A 24,589-nucleotide genomic window follows, 5' to 3' on the forward strand; every position below is an offset into this window, starting at 1 on the left:
TCCCACCAATCCCTACATCATTACTGTTCACTGTAATGACAGTGGAAGGAACCAAATTATAATCATATCTTACTGGTTTCCATTCAGCTTCTCAAAACATCTTAAATCTCATTGAAAATGTCTGAGTGTATGAACCATAAAAATCTAGTCTTGAGATTTATCATCATTTTGTCAAAAAAAGTTTAAGAACTGTTTTTATTTGTTTTATAAAATCTTTATTTTAAGAAAAAAAAAAAAAATACAAGGTGCATCCAAGTACATTAGGTTGTCTGCCAAGTTAGTTACTGGCAACATCTAAGTAGCGGAGTAAGCAAAACAGTCTTGTCTCAGAAAGGCAGATGACCCTGCTCTGAGTAACTCAGTGTGTAATCTGATCTCTTCTACTATTTAGATATTTTTCTCCTCATAGCTTTTTTTCTCAACACTAATGCTTTGTGGCTCATGACACCCTGGCTGTAAGTGGCAAGTGTGAAATAGGAGTATGAACTATTTCATAATACCGGTTAATAAAGAAAATACATAAAAAATAAAACACATTCTCTTTCGCGATTAACAGAAAGTGAAGAGTCCGCTATATGGAAACCTCTTCAGAATTGTTTTTCTAACTATTGATAGCCATTCCTTGCTACGTACCACTAAAATATGTAATGTTTTATGTATTCCAACAGAGCATTGTATCTATTTCTCATCTTTCATTCAGATTACTTGCTTCAAAAAACTGTCTTATTTTCATAATAATTGTACTAGTTAAGTGCATTGCTTCATCCCATCTGTTCTTATCTTGATTTGTGTATGTTGACACATTTTCTGCATACTGTAAAATGGATTTCAAGTACCTACAAAAAAGAAGGGAGAAAATAATGTGCATAAAAAAGGAAGCCAAAAGATATCACCTTGCGCAAATATATTATAAAGCAAAGCCGGGCATAGACGGTTTGAATCTCAAACAATTCAGCAGGAACTGGCCGAGATTCAAACCATGTTTGGGCAGGCTGAACATTCCCAAGCTTGTTGGATTTTACATGCAATTATTGCTATGTTCTCCCGTGGGAAGAACACAGTGGCGCCGCAGGAGGGTTTCCCCATCCACACTGACTGTGTTATTGGGGGGAATTTAGTGATTTTCACAGGTTGCAGGAAAGAAAAATCGCTCCATCTATGGCTGGCTTAACACTTGGCAGAAAAAATAACTACTTTTTATACATAAAGTAAATGAAGTGTGAAGAATTCTATAATAAACACAGTCTTACTTCAAGTATTTTTGGTATTCGGAAGGCATCTTTGACGATAAATTGTGAATGTTGTGCAAATCAACAATGATCAGTGTCAGAATCAGGCGTATAACAAGAGATAAAGTCTTAGTGCTGTAAAAAAAAAAAAAAGATAAAATGAAACATTGGGTGCATAAAAGTGGTTCTAAAGCCATAAAGTTTTCGAGTTCAGAAGATGATAGTGCCCATTTCAGCCCCACAGCCCTTATAGGACAGACAATAAGGGAGGTTTTAGTCAATGAATGCAGGAAAGCTAGCATTTTTTGCTGTGCATCTATCAAACCTATGTTGCTTTGAGAATCCTTTGTCAATAATTTTATCTAAAAAAAAAAAGTGTGTGCATATACACATCCTTTGCAACTATAAAGGCTTCAACTCTTCTGGGAAGGCTGTCTACAGGGTTTAGGAGTGTGTCTATGGGAATGTTTGACCATTTTTCCAGAAGCCAATTCATGAGGTCAGGGACTGATGTGAACAAGAAGGCCTGGCTCGCAGTCTGTGCTTTAATTCATCCCAAAGGTATTCTAATGGGTTGAGGTCAAGACTCTGTGCAGGCCAGTCGAGTTCCTCTACTGCAAACTCACTCATCCATGTCTTTATTGACCTTGGTTTGTGCACTGGTCCAAATCATTTGGTGTAGGGGGATTAGAGTGTGGGGTTGTTTTTCAGGGGTTGGGCTTGGCCCCTTCGATCCAGTGAAGGGAACTCTAAAGGCATTAGCATACCAAGACATTTTGGACAATTTCATGCTCTCAACTTTGAGGAAACAGTTTGGGGTTGGCCCTTCCTGTTCCAATAAGACTGCACACCACTGCACAAAGCAAGGTCCATAAATACATGGATGAGCGAGTTTGGGGTGGAGAGACTTGACTTACCTGCACAGAGTCCTGACCTGAACACGATAGAACATCTTTGGGATGAATTAGAGCACAGCCTGCGAGCCAGGCCTTCTCTCTGGCATCATTGCCTAATCTCAAAAATGCACTTCTTGAAGAATGGTAAAACATTCCCATAGACACACTCCTAAACCTTGTATACAACCTTCCCAGAAGAGTTGAAGCAGTTTTAGCTGCAAAGGGTGGGCCAACTCAATATTGAACCATATGGACTAAGACTGGGGTGCCATTAAAGTTACATAGTTGGTAAGGTTGAATAAAGACAACAGTCTTTAGGACCAGATGGCATCCACCAACGCATCCTAAAAGAATTGAACGCTGTAATTTCAAAGCCTTTGTTTCTTATTTTTAGGGACTCGTTAAGGACTGGAATAGTACCACTGGATTGGCGTAGGGCCAATGCGGTGCCTCTATTTAAAAAGGGATCAAAGTCTTTGCCAAGTAACTATAGACCTGTTAGTTTAACTTCTATAGTCGGAAAGATACTGGAGAGTTTAATAAAAGACCACATAGACGAATTCTTGCTGGAAAAATAGAATTTTTGTAAGAACTTACTGTAAAATTATTTTCTCTGAGTCCTCTGACAATTGCCATCTGACCATATTAGCCTTCACTATTGGGTAATGGCGCCCTCTGCAGGAACAAGCTAGGCAGATTATTAGGTTAATACAAAAACTTTTATGCCTAGACACACCTCTAGGGGGCCATCCCTCAGCCATTATCCTGAACCAGATCTCACTGATCCTCAGTCTGTAGCAAGCAGTATCAGAAGGCAATAACCCCCAGATCCAAAAACCAGAGGGGTGGGGGCGGCGACTATCAGAGGACTCAGAGAAAATAATTTTACGGTAAGTTCTTTCAAAAATTAGATTTTCTCTTACGTCCTCTGACAGTCACCGCCTGACCATATTAGCCTTCACTATTGGGACGTCCCAAAGCAGTGCAAGTGTGAGGGGTGGGAAACCGCAACCAACTCAGAAGGTAAGGCAAACAACCGGGCCAAAAGCAACCGGAGCCCACAAAAGGGAACCAACCCCGAACAACAAAAAAAACGGAATTTTTGTAAAATCTTACCTGAAAAATTCCTTTCTCTGAGTCCTCCGACAGTCGCCTCCTCCTCTAAGTCATCACTGTTGGGTATTGACTTCCGCTCCGTAGGAGTAGCTAGGCATATAGACTTAGTCCAAAGACAAAAGGCATTAGCATATACACACCCATGGGGGCTGTCCCATCTGGTCAATACCCCCCTGCATGACCACTCCCAACTCAGTTTGGTAGCATAGCAGTAGGTAATAAGAACCCCAAAAGAGGGGCGGGGTGGCGACTGTCGGAGGACTCAGAGAAAGGAATTTTTCAGGTAAGATTTTACAAAAATTCCGTTTTCTCTTACGACAGTCGCCGCTTCCTCTAAGTCATCACTGTTGGGATGTCCCAAAGCAGTATAGACATGAGGGGTGGGAGATGCAACCGTAGAAAAGGCAACGCAGTACCCACATCAGAGAAAGGAATCTTACATGCACCGTAAGAGAACCAACTGGGCAACAGAAAAAAACAATGCTCAACAGGAGCAACAGCCCAGGAAAGCAAATGCCAAAAGCCAGGGACCCAGAAAAAAACACAAGGGTCCATCATGGCACTGCCGCAATGAGAACCTTGCGGCCAAAGGAGGCATCAGCTGATGCCAGAACGTCTACTTTTTAGAATTTGGAAAAAGTGTGCACCGACGACCAAGTCGCAGCCTTGCACACCTGGGCCACGAGGCCCTATGCCAACAGGCCCAGGACGTACTCGCAGATCTGGTAGAGTGTGCCTTAACAGGGAAGGGTGGAACCCGTTCCTTCAAAGCGTAAGCCTGTTCAATGGTCTGTCTGATCCATTTGGCGATAGTCGCTGCAGATGCAGCCATGCCCTTCCGAGGTCCCTCAGGAAGGACAAAGAGGGAATCCGTTTTCCGAAAAGATTCCGTGGATGACAGGTAAACCCTGATCGCCCTGACCACATCCAAAGAGTGTAGAGCAACCTCCTTAGGATGCTTAGGCTTCGTACAAAGCGAAGGCAGAACAATATCCTCATTAATGTGGAACTCAGAGACCACCTTAGGAAGAAAGGAGGGCTGTGGAAGCAAAACCACCTTATCCCGGTGAATCACCAAGTATGGAGAACGGCAAGATAACGCTGCCAGTTCCGACACTCTGCGAGCCGAAGTGATCGCCACCAAAAAGGCAACCTTCTTAGATAGCAGAGGCAACGATATCTCCTGGATGTTTTCAAAGGGAGCACGTTGTAATGCGGACAGAACCAAGTTCAAGTCCCACAGAGGTAAGGGCTCCTTCCTGGGAGGAGCCAAATGTCGCACACCTTAAATGAAGGTGCGAACCAGAGAATGAGACACCACAGGGCGTTGGAAAAGAATAGCCAGTGCAGACACCTGGCCCTTGATCGTGGCCAGCGCTAGGCTGGAGAAAAGCCAACACTCTCGACACCGAGTACGAGCGAGGGGAGAACCCCCTGGACTCGCACCAGGCGAAGTAAGCCTTCCAGGTACGGTAATAGATCTTTCCAGAGGAGGACTTCCTAGCCTTGACAAGGGTAGGAATGATCTCAGAGGAGAGACCCTTGTCCCTCAGGACCTGGGTCTCAACAGCCAGGCCGTCAAAGCCAGAGACTGTAAAGCAGGATGGAAGATCGGACCCCGAGACCGGAGATCTTCCCACATGGGCAGCCGCCACGGAGGCGCCACTGCCAGGTGAACAACGTCGGCGTACCAGGACCGGCGTGGCCAGTCCGGAGCCACCAGAATCACCAGGTGCGGTTCCGAGGCTAGCCTGCGGAGGAACCTGGACAGCAACTGAATCGGAGGAAAGGCATACATCAGACGATACTGATGCCAAGGGGCCACCAACGCATCCGAGGCGACTGCCAGAGGATCGCGTGTTCTTGCCACGAACCTTTCCACTTTTTGGTTTAGTCGAGATGCAAACACATCCACGTCTGGGGATCCCCACCTCGCACACAGCATTTGGAAGACCTCCAGGTGCAGGGACCATTCCCCCTGGTCCAGGGTCTGGTGGGTCAGATAGTCGGCCTGCCAATTCTCCACACCCGGAATGTGAACTGCGGAGATCGCCGGGACATGAGTCTCGGCCCACGATAGAATGTCGGTCACCTCCCGAGCCGCACGAGCACTCCTGGTGCCCCCTTGGTGGTTGATGTAAGCCACCGCGGTAGCATTGTCCGTCTGTACTCGGACAGGAAGGCCCTGAAGACGGTCCGACCACTGGAAGAGACAGAGTTTTATCGCCCGCAATTCCAGCACATTTATCGGGAGGGAGGACTCCTCCTCCGACCAAATGCCCTGGGCAGACAGGTTGCCCAGGACTCCACCCCAGCCCGACAGGCTGGCATCCGTGGTAATCACCGTCCACACCAACGGTTGGAAGGATTTGCCCTCCGCCACCGACGGGGACTGGAGCCACCACAGAAGAGCCAATCTGGTCTGACGACTCAAGGAGACACGCAGATCCAGGGACTGAGGCAGTCTGTCCCACCTGGCTAGGATCTCCGTCTGGAGAGCCCGCGTGTGAAACTGAGCAAACGGTATCGCCTCGAAGGCGGACACCATCAACCCCAGAGACCTCATACAGGTTCTGAGTGACGAGGACGGGTTGTCCCTAAGGGACCTGATCTCGTCCTGCAAGGTCCGGAGCTTGTCCTACGGCAAGAACACCCTTGCCTGAGCAGAGTCCAGAATCATTCCCAGATAGGGAAGACGAACCGATGGAGACAACGCCGATTTTTGAACGTTGATGGTCCATCCGAACTCCTGGAGCGTCTGTACCGTGGTGGACAGATCGCGCACTAGGTCCTGGCTGGCACGTGCCCTCAGAAGGAGATCGTCCAGGTACCCCAAGACCGCAATGCCCTGTGCCCTCAGTAGGCCCAGAACCGGCGCCAGCACCTTGGTAAAAACCCCGGGTGCCGAAGCGAGACCGAAAGGTAACGCCACAAACTGGTAGTGGTCCTCTGCGATAGCAAACCGAAGGTACCGCTGATGACCTTCGAAAATGGGGATGTGCAGATACGCATCCTTCAGATCTATCGAGGACAGGAATTCCCACTGGACTCAGGGAGGCCACCACCGAATGGAGAGACTCCATACGGAACTTCTGAACACGCACAAAGCGGTTCAGCGCTTTTAGGTCCAGCATAGGACGCACTTTGCCCTCCTTTCTGGGCACAGTGAACAGATTTGAATAAAACCCCCGAAACCTGTCCCGATGAGGCACCGGGACAATCACCCCCTGAGATAGAAGGTCCTGTACCGCTTGGTGCAGGTCCTGCAGACGCCCCAGAGACAAGTGAAGATTTGAGGGAAAAAATCTGTCCGCCGGCCTGGAAAGGAATTCGATCTTGTACCCCGATCAAATGATTTCCTGAACCCACCTGTCCGATATCTGGAGCAGCCAAGGTTGGAGGAAACCGCGCAAACGTCCCCCCACCCCTGAAATGGGTGAGGGCGCCCCTTCAAGCAGAGGCGGACTGACCCGCCGAGCCGACATTACCCGACTTCTGCTTACCCGCCCAGGGCTTCTTCTGGTTGCCCTGGGCCTTGAAGGGCTTGCCCTTGGATTGGTTCCGAAAGGCACGAAAGGACCCCTGATTGGATCTAGGCGCAGAACCCCGCTTGCCTCGAAAGGACATGTTCTTCGGGTTCTGGGGCAGCATAGTGCTCTTGCCCCCCGTGACGCCTTTCACCAGGGTATCCAACGCCTCGCCAAAAAGGCGAGAGCCAGCATAGGGAAAATCAGCAACAGTTTTCCGTGAGGACTGGTCGGCCGACCGACCAGCTCTTCAGCCATATCAGTCGCCGGTTAAGCACCGCGACACTAGAGAGGCGTGCCACTAAAGGGGCCTCATTCAAGGCCGCATCACACAAATACATGACTCCTTGGTGGATCTGATCCACCATTTCCAGCCGGGCAGGCGGAACACCATCAAACATAAGATTGCTCCTAAGCATCTTAGTCCAATCAGCCACCGCCTGAGCCACCAAAACGGACGCGAAAACGGGCTTGAGCAAAAAACCCGCCATCGTATAGGAATGGCGGGCTAGAGACTCCAACCGCCGATCCGTGGGGTCCCGGAACACCGGAGTATCCTCGGAAGGAACCAAGGTAGCCTTGTTTAACACGGCCACAGTGTGATCCACCTGTGGAGGCGCACACCATCGTGATTCCGTAGCCGGCGCAAAAGGATAACGCAACTTGAACCGACTAGGCACCAGGAATGGACGTTTTAACATGCGCCACATTTCATTAACAGTGTAATGAAACTCAGCGGGACAGGGAAAAACCTGCGCCGACTTGCGGGTCCTGTGCGTCCCAAATGAGGACACAACGCCCGGAGGACAGGGCTCATCCTCCAAATGTAAAGTTTCCTTAACAGAAACAATTAGCTCATCCATGGTCGCCCGTTCTTCAGGCGACCCCGGGGAGGAGGTATCAACCCCCTCCACCTCAGCCTCCCCCTCAGACCCCGGGGGGTCCAAGGATGAGCGGGACCCTGAAAAGGGCACGCTCGCAGCAGCAGCAATATCACCATCTGAATCAGAGGAGATAGATAATCTAGCCCTCTTTTTTGCAGCACATTCTGCCATCAGCATTTCCATATTGGACACCAAAGTCGCCACTACAGCGGCCAAATCGGGTCTCAGCGGGGCCACAGGAGAACTGGGAGCCCCCACCAGAGCTGGGGGGAATTTGCTATCCTGAGAATCCATTGCCCAAAGTTCACAGAAAAACACAGTGCAATAAAATGTGTACTGCCCCTTTAAGATCGCTGCGGAATGTGCAGCCCACCGCTACAGCTACAGTGACAAAGACCCCCAAAAGGAGAAGAGAAAACTGAGCCAGAAGCGATAATACAGAGGAATATTGACAGCGATAACCTGCAGAGCCCGCAGAGTATTGCCACCGATGTCCTGCTGCAGAGGGAAAGGAAGTGCTGCTGAAGTAGACTGAACTTAAAGACTTTCAGACTTAGGGAAAATGGCTGCCCCATAGGATTGCATTGGAGGCTTCACGAAAATGGCCGCCGAACATGCGGTCGGACCGATCGTTCTACACCCACAAAAATGGCGGCGGATGGCGCCAAAACAGCATGCAGTATCGCCCACAGAGAAGCTTACCATGCCTTCCCAAATCAAAGATGGCGGACCACGCGAAATCACTCCGCTGTGGTCGCCACACAACGTCTGCACCCCCAACAATGCACCGAAGTGACACAGGGAAAGGGACCCCCACACATACAGAATCTGCACAAGCAATCCCCGCAGGGGCCGCATCAGGGAGTCACACAGGCACAGACATGGGGGACACACAGCAACACAGACTGCCACCCCAGACAGAGGCCCCACACAGAAGTACTTACCTGTACCAGATGGCGTGGGGTGCCTCTATAAACGGAAAACCACCAAATTCAGGTCCCAGGGAGCCCTCCTCGGGGGAGCCAGACGCGGCACCCCTTGAATGAAAGTGCGAATCAAGGAATTCGACGCCAAGGGACGTTGAAAAAAGACGGCCGATGCCGACAACTGACACTTGATCGTGGCAAGCACTAAGCGCTGATCCACCCCTTCCTGCAGGCAGGCCAAAACCTTCACCAGCAAGAGGGAGCGAGGATGGAACCCATGCGATTCGCACCAGACAATATAAGCTTTCCAGGTGCGATGATAAATCTTCCTAAAGGTAGCTTTACGAGCCTTCAATAAGGTAGGGGTGACCGCATGTGGAAGACCCCTATCCCTCAAGACCTGGCTTTCAACAGCCACGCCGTTAAAGCCAGAGACTGTAAAGCAGGACAGAAGATCGTCTCGCAGAAGAAGCCGTCGGGGAGGCTCGACGACCATCTGAACGATGTCCGCATACCAGGACAGACGTGGCCAGTCCGGGGCCACCAGAATGACTGGTATCCGTTCCGTCGCTAACCTGCGGAGGAACCTGGACAATAGTTGATTTGGAGGAAAGGCATACAGCAGCCGATACCGGTGAAGGCACTACTAACGCATCCGTGGTGTCCGCCAGAGGATCGCGAGTTCTGGCCACGAACCTTTCCACCTTTTTGTTGAAACGGGACGTGAACAGATCCATGTCCGGAGTTCCACACCGGGCACATAGGAGGCGAAACACCTCTGGATGCAGGTACCATTCTCCCTGGTCTGGCAACTCAGATAGTCCACCTGCCAGTTTTCCACACCCGGAATGTGAACAGCCGAAATCGCCGGAACGTGCGATTCGGCCCAAGACAGGATCTCAGCCACTTCTTTGGCCGCCCGGGCACTCTTGGTGCCCCCTTGGTGATTGATATATGCCACAGCCATAAGGTTGTCCGTCTGTACTCGGACCGGACACCCCAGAAGCTGAGATGACCAACGGAACAGACAAAGCTTGATCGCTCGGAGCTCCACGACGTTTATCGGCAAGGAAGCCTCCACTACCGACCATGTCCCCGGGAACAAAGCGTGTCCAGAACTCCTCCCCAGCCCGACAGGCTGGCATCCGTGGTGAGCACCGTCTACAGCAGAGGCCAGGAGGACTGGCCCTGCGTCAGGGACGGCGACCGGAGCCACCACAAGAGATCTGACCGCACTTGGTGACTCAGATAAATCCTCCTGTCCAAAGACTGAGGCATTCTGTCCCACCTGGCCAGGATCTCCCCTTGCAGAGTCCTGGTGTGAAATTGAGCAAACGGGACGGCTTCGAAAAACCGAAACCATCAGACCCAGAGACCGCATACAGATCCGTAAAGAGGAGAGATGGTTGTCCCTGAGGGACCTGATCTCGTCCCTGAGCAGAGTCCAGGACCATCCCCAGGTACTGAAGACAAGCTGAAGGAGCCAGTGCCGACTCCTGAAAATTGATGGTCCACCCGAACTCATGGAGTGTTTGTTTGAACCGTTACGGCCAGATCGCTCGTCAGAGTTGCACACGAGCTTGACCTTAACAAGAGGTCGGTCGTCCAGGTAACAGATGACCGCAATCCCCTTTAAAGGCAATAAAGCTAGTACCGGAGCCAAAACCTTGGTGAAAACCCTGGGAGTCGAAGCGAGACCGAAGGGCAACGCCACAAACTGGTAGTGCTCCCCAGCCCCCGTGAAGCGGAGATACCTCTAATGACCCTCGTTGATAGGGATGTGCAGATACGCATCCTTCAAGTCGATGGAGGCCAGGAGTCCCTGGGACTCAACAACGCCACCACAGACCGGATGGATTCCATCCTGAACTTCTGTACCTGCACAAAACGGTTCAGAGACTTTAGATCCAGAATCGGACGCACTTTGCCCTCTTTTCTGGGCATCTTGAACAGGTTGGAATAAAAACCGCAAAACCTGTCCCGTGACTCCTTGGGCAAGCAGATCTTGCACCGCCCCCATGAGATCTCTGAGACAATCGGGAGTCAGCTGGAGGTTGGATCGGAAGAACCTGTCTGAGGGGCGGGATCGAAACTCGATTTTGTACCCTGAACGAATCAGCTTGTGAACCCACCTGTCCTGAATGCTGGACAACCAGGGTTCCTGAAAGCATCGCAGACGTCCTCCCACCCTGACAACGGGTGAGGGCGTCCCTTCAGGAAGAGGTGGACTGGGCCGCCAATCCAGACTGACCGGCCTTAGGTTTACCCGACCACGGCTTCTTGTGGCCACCGTAAGGATTTGCCCTTGTCCTGCGGCCCGAAGGCACAAAAGGACCCATGCTGCATTTTGAAGGAAGGCCCCCGCCTAGCGCGGGAAGATATACCCTTAGTGACCTGGGGTAACAGAGTACTCTTACCCCCCGTGAGCCCCTTAAGCAACTCATCCAGAGTGTCCCCAAAAAGACGACTCCCCACATAGGGAACATCAGACACCGTCTTTTTGGAAGCGTGGTCAGCCGACCAGCTTCTTAGCCAAGTAATGCGGCGGATCGCGACCCCGACTGAAGACAACCGGGCGACTAACGGAACCTCGTCCAAGGCTATGTTACACAGGTACATCCCGGTCTGGGTAATATGATCCACCATGTCAAGGGCAGTCGGAGAGGCCGACTCCGCCACCAGGGTGTTCCGAAGCACCTTGGACTATGCCGTGAAAGCCTGAGAGGCCATCAACAAGGCAAACACAGGTTTTAGCAGGGAACCCGCCACCAGGTAAATGTGGTGGAAAAGTGCCTTCATGCGCCTATCAGCTGGATCCCTAAACACCGGGGAGTCCTCCACTGGCATCAAGGTGGATTTATTCAGCCTAGAGACCGTGTGGTCCACTTTAGGGGACACCGTCCAACGTTTGTCCACGGCCTCCAAAAAGGGATAGCAGTGGGAAAAACGCTTAGGCACCACCCGCATATGTTTAATGCGCCGCCACTGGTCATTCACAATATCGTGGAACTCCTCAGGGCAGGGAAATACCTGACCTGACTTCTGGGCCCTTCGGAACCCGAAAGTAGCCCGCTTACTTGACTGAGATGGCTCATCGTCAAGATTGAGAGTTTCTTTTATGGCGCTAATGAGTGCATCCACCGTAGCGTGTTCCTGCGCTACCGAGAAGGAAGATTCCTCCTCCTCCTCCCCCTCAGAAGCGGAGGACCGGGACCCCTCAGGAGGGACATCGTCCGTGGTAACCAATCCAGGCTCAGAGTCTGAGGACTGGGAGGGCATAGGCCGTTTTTTGGAAGAGCGTTCCGACATCAGCAGATCCACCTTGGATGCTAAAGTCACAAGAACAGCAGATAATGAGCCCATGGAAAAGGTTTCAGGGGTACCCGAAGCCCCCACCAGGTCTGCAGGGAATTTGTTGTCCTGGGAGTCCATTTTTGCCATATAAAGTAAAAGGGACGCTGGCCCTTTAAATCGTCAGTTCCCGCGGAACCCCCCCCCACTAACTGAAAGAGCCCCTTCAGTTAATACAATAGCCATAAAAAATAGTTTTGTCAGAAAAATGGCTTAGGTAAAGGTAAAAATCCCCCAGGCTGTCAGTACTTTCCACACAGGCTGCCCTGTGAGGAGATGGAAGAGAAAGAGGAAGTGATCTCATGCCCCTAGAGGCCTAGCCCTCGAGCCACAGTAAAATAGTGCCTATTGAAACTCTATGTAAAAAGACACTGGCAAGATGGCTGCTTGCCCTTAATAGGCATGTGCCCTCATTCAAGATGGCTCCCGTTTGGGATTAGGACAGTATCATAAAATGGCTGCTGCCCATACACAGAGCCCAGTCACCTGCCCACACCTAAAATGGCGACCGCGCTAAACGGCGCAAAAATGAGCGCATACATGTGGTCTGGCCACCAAAGGGGACCCCAGGGAGACCCCTCACATGGAGCACCCCCCCCCCCCCCCCAAGTACCAAAAGTACCCCACACAGTGCCCTCAGCAGGGAGGGAGGGAAATAACCCCAAGCCGGCCAGAAGAGGGATCCCACAGAGACCACCAGCCCTGCCATCCCCTAAGAGTGGGCCCACAAACCCCCCAAAAGTCCCCAGGGACAAGTGGGTATCAGTACTCACCAGTCCATGAAAGCAGGCACCGCTCTGATACAGGAGACCTCGCACCCTAAATGGGGGTGCTGTCAGCCAAGGAGGGATGCTAGCAACATGCGGGCGCTCCGGAGTTGAGACACCCTTGGCGAAGACGCAGCTCCACAGGCTCGTCCCCAGTCCAAGGGGCACTGTCGTTGCGAGCTCTGGGCACATCAGTATCCTGCGACACTCGTTGGCAGGCTGGGACTCCATAAGGATCTATATTACCCAGTGCGAGGCCCAGCTCTGCAGTCACTTGTAGTCCTCCAGGAAAAGGCCCCTGACTAACTAGTGATAGTGAGAGAAATAAAAACCTATTTTCCAAAGAAAAACACATGATTGGAGAAAAAAATATAAAGAAAACCGAGACGCTAGGTCCTGGCCAGGAAGAGCTAGCCTGATCCTAATGCTAGGCAGCATAAAACTGAGGATCAGTGAGATCTGGTTCAGGATAATGGCTGAGGGATGGCCCCCTAGAGGTGTGTCTAGGTATAACGGAATTTTTGTAAAATCTTACCTGTAAAATTCCTTTCTCTGAGTCCTCCGACAGTCGCCGCCACCTCTAAGTCATCACTATTGGGTATTGACTTCCACTGCGCAGGAGTAGCTAGGCATAAGACTTAGTCAAAAGAACAAAAGTATTTGCATATACACACCCATGGGGGCTGTCCCACTTAGCCAATACCCCCCTGCAGTGACCACTCCCAACTCAGTTTGGTAGCATAGCAGTAAGTGTACAACAAAAAACCCCAAAAGAGGGGCGGGGGCGACGACTGTCGGAGGACTCCGAGAAAGGAATTTTATAGGTAAGATTTTACAAAAATTCAGTTTTCTCTTACGACCTCCGACAGTCGCCGCCACCTCTAAGTCATCACTATTGGGATGTCCCAAAGCAGTGTAGACATGAGGGGTGGGAGACGCAACCGTAGAAAAGGCAACGCAGTAACCACATCAGAGAAAGGAACCTTACACGCATAGTAAGAGAACCTTCTGGGCAACAGAAAAGGCTCAACAGGAGCAACAGCCCAGGAAGCAAATAATCCAGGGGATAAACAACCCCAAACGTCAGGGACCCACAACAAAACAAGGGTCCCTCATGACACTGCCGCACTGAGAACTTTGCGGCCAAAGGAGGCGTCAGCTGATGCTAGAACATCCACCTTATAGAATTTCGAAAAGGTGTGCACTGACTACCAAGTCGCAGCCTTGCACACCTGGGCCACCGAGGCTCGATGCCGGTAGGCCCAGGACGCACTAAAAGATCTGGTAGAGTGCGCCTTAACAGGGAAGGGTGGAACCCGTTCCTTCAAAGCATAGGCCTGTACAATGGTCTGTCTGATCCATTTGGCAATGGTCGCTGCAGACGCAGCCATGCCCTTCCGAGGTCCCTCAGGAAGGACAAAGAGAGTCCGTCTTCCGAAAGGACTCCGTAGACGACAGGTAAACCCTGATCGCCCTGACAACATCCAAGGAATGCAATGCAACCTCCTTGGGATGCTTAGGCTTCGTACAAAGCGAAGGCAGAACAATGTCCTCATTAAGGTGGAACTCAGAGACCACCTTAGGAAGAAAAGACGGGTGTGGTCGCAAGACCACCTTATCCTTGTGAATTACCAAGTAAAGAGAGCGACAAGACAAAGCCGCCAGCTCCGATACTCTGCGAGCCGAAGTGATCGCCACTAAAAAGACAACCTTCTTAGACAGCAGAGGCAACGAAATCTCCCAGATGTTCTCAAAGGGAGAACGCTGTAAAATGGACAGAACCAAGTTCAAGTCCCACGGAGGCTCCCTTCTGGGAGGAGCCAAATGTCGCACACCCTGAATGAAGGTGCTAATTAAAGAATTAGACGCCACAGGGCATTGAAAAAGAATAGCCAGTGCAGACACCTGGCCCTTTATCGTGGCCAGCGCCAGGCGCTGGTCCACCCCCGACTGGAGGAAAGCCAAAACTCTCGACACCGAGTACGAGCGAGGGGAGAACCCTCTGGACTCACACCAGACGAAATAGGCTTTCCAGGTAAGGTAATAAATTTTTCCAGAGGAGGTTTTTCTAGCCTTGATCAGGGTAGGAATGACCTCAGGGGAGAGACCCGTCTCTCAGGACCTGGGTCTCAACAGCCAGGCTGTTAAAGCCAGCGACTGTAAAGCAGGATGGAAGATCGGTCCCTGAGACAACAGATCTTCCCGCATTGGCAGCCGCCAAGGAGGCGCCACTGCCAGGTGAACGTCGTCGGCGTACCAGGACCGGCGTGGCCAGTCCGGCGCTACCACAATCACCAGATGCGGTTCCGAGGCTAACCTGCGAAGGAACCTGGACAACAACTGAATCGGAGGAAAGGCATACATCAGACAATACTGATGCCAAGGGGCCACCAACGCATCCGAGGCGTCTGTCAGAGGATCGCGCGTTCTTGCCACAAACCTTTCCACCTTGTGGTTTAGCCGAGACGCGAACAGATCCACGTCCGGGTATCCCCACTTCGCACAAAGCATTTGGAAGACCTCCGGGTGTAGGGACCATTCCCCCTGGTCCAGGGTCTGGCGGCTCAGATAGTCGGCCTGCCAATTCTCCACACCCGGAATGTGAACTGCTGAGATTGCCGGGACATGAGTCTCGGCCCAAGACAGAATGTCGGTCGCCGCCCGGGCACTCCTGGTGCCCCTTTGGTGGTTGATGTAAGCCACCGCGGTAGCATTGTCAGTCTGTACCCGAACCGGACGGCCCCGAAGTCGATCCGACCACTGGAAGAGACAGAGTTTGATCGCTCTCAATTCCAATATGTTGATCGGAAGGGAGGATTCCTCCCCCCACCAAGTGCCCTGGGCAGATAGGATGCCCAGGACTCCACCCCAGCCCGACAGGCTGGCATCCGTGGTAATCACCGTCCACAGCAACGGACGGAAGGACTCTGACACAGCCGAACTCCTGGAGCGTCTGTACCATGGTGGACAGATCGCGCAGTAGGTCCTGGCAGACACTCGATCTTAAGAGGTGATCGTCCAGATATCCCAAGACCGCAATGCCCTGAGCTCTCAGCAGGCCTAGAACAGGCGCCAACACCTTCGTAAAGACCCTTGGAGCCGAAGCGAGACCGAAAGGTAACGCCACAAACTGATAGTGGTCCTCCGCTATAGCGAACCGAAGGTACCTCTGGTGACCCTCGAAAATGGGGATGTGTAGGTACGGGTCTATAGAGGCCAGGAATTCCCCTGGACTTAGGGAGGCTACCACCAAACGGAGAGATTCCATACGGAACTTTCGAACGCGCACAAAGCGGTTCAGAGCTTTCAGGTCCAGAATAGGACGCACTTTGCCCTCCTTTCTGGGCACAGTAAACAGATTGGAATAAAACCCCTGAAACCTGTCCCGATGGGGCACCGGAACAATCACCCCCTGGGAAAGAAGGCGCCCTGGGGTCAAATGAAGATTTGAGGGTAAAAATCTGTCCACCGGCCGGGAAAGGAATTCGATCTTGTACCCCGATCAAATGATTTCCTGAACCCACCTGTCCGGAATTCGGAGCAGCCAAGGTTGGAGGCAAACGTCCCCCCACCCCTGCAACGGGTGAGGGCGCCCCTTCAGGCAGAGGCGGATTGACCCGCCGTACCGGCATTGCCGGACTTCTGCTTGCCCACCCAGGGCTTCTTCTAGCCACCTTGGCCCTTGAAGGGCTTGCCCTTGGTCTGATTCCGAAAGGCACGAAAGGACCCCTGGTTGGGTCGAGAAGCGGAACCCCGCTTGCCACGAAAGGACTTGTTCTTGGGGTTCTGGGGCAGCATGGTGCTCTTGCCCCCTGTGACCACTTTTACCAAGGTATCCAACGCCTCGCCAAAAAGGCGAGAACCAGCATAGGGAAAATCAGCAACTGTTTTCCATGATGTCTGGTCAGCCGACCAGCTCTTCAGCCAGATCAGTCGACGGTTAAGCACCGCGACACTAGATAGGCGTGCAACCAAAGGGGCCTCATTTAAGGCCGTATCGCACAAATACATGACTCCTTGGTGAATTTGAACCACCATATCCAGCCTGGCAGGTGGGACAGAATCAGACACGAGGTTGCTCCTAAGCACCTTAGTCCAATCAGCCACCGCCTGAGCCACCAAAACGGACGCGAAAACAGGTTTGAGCAAGGGACCCGCCACCGTGTAGGAATGGCGGGCCAGAGACTCCAACCTCCTGTCCGTGGGATCCCGAAAAACCGGGGTTTCCTCAGTAAGAATCAAGGTAGCCTTGTTCAAAACTGCCACAGTGTGATCCACCTGTGGAGGCACACACTATCGCGATTCCGTAGCCGGTGCAAAGGGATAAAGTAACTTAAACCGACTAGGTACCAGGAATGGACGTTTTAAAGTGCACCACAGTTCATTAACACTGTAATGAAACTCAGCGGGGCAGGGAAATACCTGCGCCGACTTGCGGGTCCTGTGTGTCCCAAATGATGACACAATGCCCGGAGAGGACTGGGCTCATCCTCCAAATGTAGAGTTTCCTTAACAGAATCAACTCATCCATGGTCGCGCGTTCTTCAGGCGACCCCGGGGGAGAAACATCAACCCCCTCCACCTCCTCCTCCTCAGACCCCAGCAGGTCTAAGGATGAGCGAGACCCTGAAAAGGGCACGCCCGCCGCAGCAGCCATATCACCATCTGAATCAGAGGAGAGAGATAATCTGGGCCTCTTCCTAGCAGCAAGTTTAGCCATCAGCACCTCCATTTTGGACACTAAGGACGCCACTACAGCGGCCAAATCAGGTATAACAGGGGCCACAGCAGGACTGGGGTCCCCCACCAGGGCTGGAGGAAATTTGCTATCCTGAGAATCGATTGCTCGAGGTGAAAAGAACAGTGCAAGAAAAGGGTACTGTCCCTTTAAAACCGCTGCGGAATGCGCAGCCCACCGCTATATGTACAGTGACAAAAGACCCCCAATAGGAGAAGAAAACTGAGCCAGAAATGACAAAACAGAAGGTTATGGAAGAGACAGTCTGCAGAGCCCCACAGAGTGTTACCACCTAGATCGCTGCTTCAGAGGAAAAGGAAGTGAGGTCATGAGAGGCTGAACTATAAGCTGCAAATGACCCAGGGAAAATGGCTGCCCATAGAACTGAATGGAAGACTTCGTGAAAATGGCCGCCGACATGTGCATGGAACGATCGTTCTGCCACACGCAAGATGGCGCCGGATGGCGCCAAAACAGCATGTAAATCAGCCCACAGTGAAGCCAACATGCCTGCCCAAATTAAAGATGGAGGACCGCGCGGTTTTTCCCCGCTGCGGCCACCACACACACACACAAAGTCTGTACCCCCTAACACACCAAAGTGACACAGGGGAAGGGGCCCCCACACAGATACACAGCACCGCATGTATAGAGAAGACCCCCACAGGGATCGCAATAGGGAGCCCCACACCGGCACAGACATGGGGGACACACAGCAACACAGGACTGCCACCCCAGACAGAGGCCCCACACAGAAGTACTTACCTGTACCAGATGGCGTGGGGTGCCTCTCAGAACGGAAGGCCGCTGTCCTCAACTGACAGGGAATGCCGTTTGACAAGGACATTACACTGCATATCGCAGATTTGTCCAGTGAGGTAGCCACCTCACAGCTACATCCCTGCGGCGAGCAGGGATGGGTCGTTCATAATGAGACCATAGCCCCAGCACAGGGAAAGCCTAACTACTCCTGACGCTAGGCAGAAAAAAACTGAGTTGGGAGTGGTCACTGCAGGGGGGTATTGACTAAGTGGGACAGCCCCTATGGGTGTGTATATGCAAATGCTTTTGTTATTTTGACAAAGTCTTATGCCTAGCTACTCCTGCGGAGCGGAAGTCAATACCCAATAGTGATAACTTAGAGGTGGTGGCGACTGTCGGAGGACGTAAGAGAAAATTTTTTTTGCATTAACCTAATAATCTGCCTAGAAACAGATTGCTCTCAATGAGGAATCTGATACCGGTGCAACATCCCTTAATTGGTAGAAAAGAAAGATTTTCCCCTTGTGATGGGTCTTTTAAGGCACTCACATAAATTACAATTCCTGTGATCAAACTCAACAGCAGACAGAGTGTGAGAGCCTGCTGTTGAGTTGGTGACTCTGCCTGCTGCGAGCGTCGGTTGTGTGTATATGAGCCCTGTTCAACATTAAGGTATGTCTTTTCTCTTTTAGACCACCAAGTCCCTTTCTTACTTTGTTATTTTCATATCCACTTACTCCCTGTTTTCCATTATGCGCCCATACAAGTATATTGCTAGACAGAATTGCAATAGGATGGCTGTGAATTTCTAGTGGCAATAATATAACTTCATTATAGTCCTAGAATATAAATACGAAGATTGAACAATTTTTGTAGCTGCTTTATTAATTATTACTTTCTGATATATTTTTGACAAGTTATTTAGGAGAATTGTTTCAATTCTCTATTTTTTTTCTTTTGGCCATTCAAGTTAAGGAAATATACAATTTACCAACTATCTAGCATATGCCTTTTTTTCATTCTCTTTCCATGCTAGGGCTTCCTCATTTCTTTTGGACTCCAGTTGCCCACAGAGCTGCTCAGTGGCAGGTGCAACTCTCTGATGGACCTCCAGGGGAACACCGTACTATTTGCTAACTGTGACCCACCAGGCAGATGTCTTTTTGAAACCAGTTTTTTTAACCACCTCCCACCCGGGCCATTGTATATATACGGCCAGGTGGGAGTCTCGTCCTTCTGATCGGACGTTCCGGAACGTCCTTCAGAAGGAGAGAGATCGCGCCGCCGCGGGCACGCGTAGCGGCGCAATCTCGATGTGCCTGTGTCCCTAGGACACAGAGCAACAAGACTCGGCAGGAGGGCCCTGTGATTGGCCCTCCTGATCACATGATGGCTGTGTCCAATCACAGCCGTCATGTAATGTCAATACAGCCGTTGTAACGGCTTCGATCTCTTCTCCTCCTGACAGATCCTGTCAGTGAGGAGAAGAGGAGAGGATCGATTCTGCAGCTGGGGTGATCAGTGAGTATTTCTAATTACTCACTGATCACAGGGGTGGTCTGTGCTGGTAATCAGATGATTGATTACCAGTGCAGCCCTGGGGGGAGGGGATGCCCACCCATGACCACCAGGGATGCCCACCATGGCCACCAGGGATGCCCACCATGGCCACCAGGGATGGCAAACAGGGCTCAGAGAGCCTGCCAGTGGTGCCCCCCTATCAGTGCTGCCCACCAATGCCATCTATCAGTGCTGCCCACCAGTGCCTGTTATTGCCATCTATCAGTGCCGCCCACCAGTGCCCATTATTGCCCACCAGTGCTGCCTATCAGTGCCCCCCATCAGTGCTGATCAGTGCCGCCCATCAGTGCCACCTATCAGTGCCGCCTATCAGTGCCCATCAGCGCTGCCTATCAGTGCCCATCAGTGCTGCATATCAGTGCTACCTATCAGTGCCCATCAGTGCTGCATATCAGTGCCACCTCATCAGTGCCACCCCATCAGTGTCTCCTCATCAGTGTCTGTCAGTGAGGCGTCATCAGTGCTCATCAGTGCAGGAAAAAAAACGTATCTATTTACAAAATTTTATAACCTAAACAAAAAAACTTTTTTTTTTTCAAACTTTTCGTCGGGTGGCGTGCTTGGTGACGCGTGTCGCAGCGTGGAGGAGACAGAGCGGCCATCATTCCGGTGGTCTATGCTCAAGACGCCCAGGAACATCGGGGAGGTCTCTGCTAATTTTTATGGATGCGAGATGTCTTCTTCTTTCCTGTAAGTGGCCAAATTTATGAGTAGGAATAAAGTCTAAAAAGCAGTCTGCGCTATGTGATGTCCTTTTTTTCTTCCGCATACCACACCATTCTGTGAGCCTGTTAATTGGACAACATTTTGGGAAGCCTTTTGTTGCTATACCTACCGTTTATGCGCATTTGATCTCTGTCGTGGAGATCAACTACATCTGGTAAGGAGTATTGGTGCTGGAGTGCTTTCTGGTGGTGGTTCTTCTACTTTGGAATTACTTCTCAAGTGTGGAGACAGATCTTTATGGACTGCTTTTCTCATATATTTGGGACTATACTAGATAGGGTTTAGCGCCACAGTTATTGTTTTTAGTGGATATAAGTGTTCAGCAAATTTCTCAATGTTATGATTTAATGTACATTAATATGCATTGTATAACATTGATTAAACTTATGTCTAAACAGAAGTCTAGCTACAGATGTCAGATCTACCCCTGAGGAAGAAGTTTCTTGACTTCGAAATGCATTGGGTATCTCTCACTGTTTAGGCTGACATCCACATGTACTATGTATATCATGTAATGAACTGTTTGGATATTTTAATATTTTCACAAATGTTGATATTTATTTAATAACATTTACTTTTTTCAATACTACTTTTGAAATGTATGTGAGTGCCTTAAAAGTCCCATCACAAGGGGAAAATCTTTTTCTAATAATCTGCCTAGCTTGCTCCTGCAGAGGGCGCCATTACCCAATAGTAAAGGCTAATATGGTCGGGCGGCGACTGTCAGAGGACGTAAGAGAAAAAATATTTTAAGCAACAGACAGCATGGATTCATGAAAAAATCATAAGACGAAATTTGGTGGACTTTTAAGGCACAGATAGGAATATAATAAAAAACTTTTTTATTGATTGACGTATAAAAGCAAGGGACAACCCCTGGCAAAAGGGGAATACTTTTTACATATACAAAATATACATAGAAAATAACACAAAATGCTTGGACAATAAGACTTACATAAGTATTAGTAATGGAAAGAAAAAATAATCATTGCATAATACATAAGACATAGTGGGTAACACCATACTATACATTACATCCTACAAACTCGAAGATAGTGCCGAGGGGTGACACTATATGGATCCTCGAGTGTAGTTGGTATAGCCCTTGGATGAGGGATGATTCATGTAGCCAGATGCCCTACATGTTTCGCTTGAAGAGTCAAGCTTCTTCTGGAGCTACTGGTGTACAGACTCCCTGTAGAGACAGATAGTAGTTCACAATGGCCGATGCATTCTGGCACAAAAAGTATGTGGATCATGAGAAATAACAGGGGGGGGGGGTTGATGCAACGGCTGTAGTGAGTTTGTCAGCTGGTGTCAGTTCAAATAAAGTAAACAGGGTATGTGTCTACTTTATACAGATACCAATGGTTGTAACCAATTGGCCAAAAAGTACCAAAATGAATATAGTACAAAGGATATCCGGGATATGGGAAATCCCTCAGGAAGGAGACACCAGAGATCAGACTCAGGGACACAGCAACCGAATCCCCCGGATGGGGATAAACCACCATCACGTATATTTGTATATGTAAAAAGTATTCCCCTTTTGCCAGGGGTTGTCCCTTGCTTTTATACGTCAATCAATAAAAACGTTTTTTATTATATTCCTATCTGTGCCTTAAAAGTCCACCAAATTTCTTCTTATGATTTGACACGATTAATAAGGATGTGGCACACAATTCCTTAAATCTGTTGCGCCCATACTGTGCTGCTGTATTGGTTGCGCAAATTGCAAATTTATTATGGATTCATGAAAGACATAAGTTGTCAAACAAACCTGATTTCTAATGTGTACGGTAAAGTCTACTGGATTGGAAAGATTGGTTTGTAATTGGATAGACAATTGGCTAAAAGGCTAAAAGATAGAATTTAGAGAGTAGTGGTTAATGATTCTTACTCTGAATGGTCTAAGGTTATCATTGGTGTACCCCAAGGTTCAGTGTTGGGACCCTTACTTTTTAATATCTTTATAAATGATATAGGGTCTGGGATTAAAAGTACCATTTCAATCTTTGCAGATGACACCAAGCTGTGCAGTGGAATAACTTCTTTACAGGATGTCTCCAACTTACAAGCTGATCTCAATGCACTGTTTCATTGGGCAACTATGTGGCAAATGAGGTTTAATGTTGATAAATGTAAAGTTATGCACTTTGGGGCTAAGAATATTCATGCATCATACATACTAGGTGGAGTAGAACTGGGGGAATCCATAGCAGAGAAGGATCTGGGTGTTCTGGTAGATCATAAGCTTAATAATAGCATGCAATGCCAAACTGCGGTTTCCATAGCAAGCAAAGTCCTTTCTTGTATTAACAGAGGCATGGACTCCAGAGAACAAGATATAATTTTGCCCCTTTACAAATCATTAGTATGACCTCATCTGGAATATGCAGTTCAGTTTTGGGCACCAGTTCTTAAAAAGGAGATCGAGGAACTGGTGGAAGTGCAGAGAAGGACAACCAAACTGATAAGAGGCATGAAGGAGCTCAGCTATGAAAAAAGATTAGAGGAACTGAATTTATTCTCTCTTGAGAAGAGGAGATTAAGGGGGGGATATGATCAACATGTATAAACACATAAGGGGTCCATATAGTGAACATGGTGTTGAGTTGTTCACTTTAAGGTCAACACAGAGGACAAGGGGGCACATTTTACGTCTAGAGGAAAACGGGTTTAGTCTTCAAATGCGGAAAGGTTTCTTCACCGCAAGAGCTCTGAAAATGTGGAAAAGACTCCCTCCAGAGGTGGTCCTGGCTAGCTCACTAGATTGCTTTAAAAAAGGCCTGGATTCTTTCCTGGGTGTACTTAATATACAGTAAGTTGGTACAAAATTTTTTTTTTTAGGTAAAGTTGATCCATGGAATATCCAATTGCCTCTCGGGGGATCAGGAAGGAATTTTTTTCCCCTGCTGTAGCAAATTGGATCATGCTTTGCTGGGGTTTTTTCGCCTTCCTCTGGATCAACTGCGGATATAGGATTGCGTTTATGGGATTGTATGGTTGGGTTTTCAATACTGTTTTTTTTTTGGTTGAACCAGGTGGACTTGTGTCTTTTTTCAACCTGACTATGTGTGTGTAAAGGCAGGCATCCCAATTTTTTGGTAATATAGTGTGTGTGTATAGATGGATATAGATCTATCTATCTAAGTTTTCTGACTATAAAATGAAGAAGGCCAGTCTTTCATAAAAGAACCTAACTGTTCACATAAATCTTGCCATAAATGGTACTAATTGTTTGTTAAATAAGATCATCTTTTCTTCAAATAAAGACACTGTAGACAAAGTACAAATATAGATACTTTAAATAATCACCTGTAAATCAGATCATTTTTAGAAGGGCTCATGCAGATCTACGTTTACACAGCTTTTTCCATTTGAATGCGGAACTATTCAAGTGCACGTTTGAAGGCAAAATGCAGTTTTTGACAACAGCAAAAATGCACCATAATAGGACCTGTGCATCTGAAGCAACAACACAATGCACAGCAAGTCGAATGTAGCCTCTGAACTGTCATCGAGACTGTTCTATTGAAATTAATGTGAATCTGCTGATTAGTGTTTAATGTGTGTTAGTTTCTAGAATGAAGCAGAAATAACATGTAACAGACTATCAATAGTCCATATAAATAATTCACTAACCTACTCAACAGTCGGATATAATTCTGCCTTTGACGGGACCGCAAAGTTTTGTTTTCCCACTGTTCGTATCTCAGCTTTAAGGTGAAAATAATATTATTTGACACTTGGTGGCACTTTGCAGTGACTCTGCGCAGAATGCTCACTACTTCCATCACTGATCGATGGCAATACAGTTTTGAAAAACGTTGGCTGCAATGCTCTTCCATGAAAGTAAACCACCTGTAATAACAGTAATAATAAAATAAAAAATAAAAAAATTATTTCAATTACACTGCAAAGTACTCGCGGTCTGACGTTAAGTGTAGAGATATAGATGTAGAAGAATGAATGTAGTGATAAAGATAATTATTATAATTCAATTTGTTCCTGCAGCAACTAGGTTCATCCAGAGAGATGCATTTATTGAGTCCCAGCACAGAATAAAGTCAACAAGATACTTCC

General features: G+C 49.1%; 1 protein-coding gene across 1 annotated transcript in view; it reads right to left on the reverse strand.

The window, feature by feature from the left end:
- Positions 1–419: 419 nt before the first annotated feature.
- The window catches only part of ERMARD (ER membrane associated RNA degradation), a gene marked incomplete at its 5' end in the record, with an annotated part of 171,103 nt that continues 146,933 nt past the window's right edge, over positions 420–24,589 (reverse strand). Inside the window, 3 exons of the mRNA XM_082251714.1 lie at positions 420–836; positions 1,251–1,364; positions 24,149–24,367. Of these exons, the coding sequence (XP_082107840.1) occupies positions 686–836; positions 1,251–1,364; positions 24,149–24,367 (484 nt within the window). The 3' untranslated portion in view covers positions 420–685. The remainder of the gene's footprint in view (positions 837–1,250; positions 1,365–24,148; positions 24,368–24,589) is intronic.

Source organism: Pelophylax lessonae (assembly GCF_965119305.1).
Source record: "Pelophylax lessonae genome assembly, chromosome: 3".
Taxonomy (NCBI): Eukaryota; Metazoa; Chordata; class Amphibia; order Anura; family Ranidae; genus Pelophylax; species Pelophylax lessonae.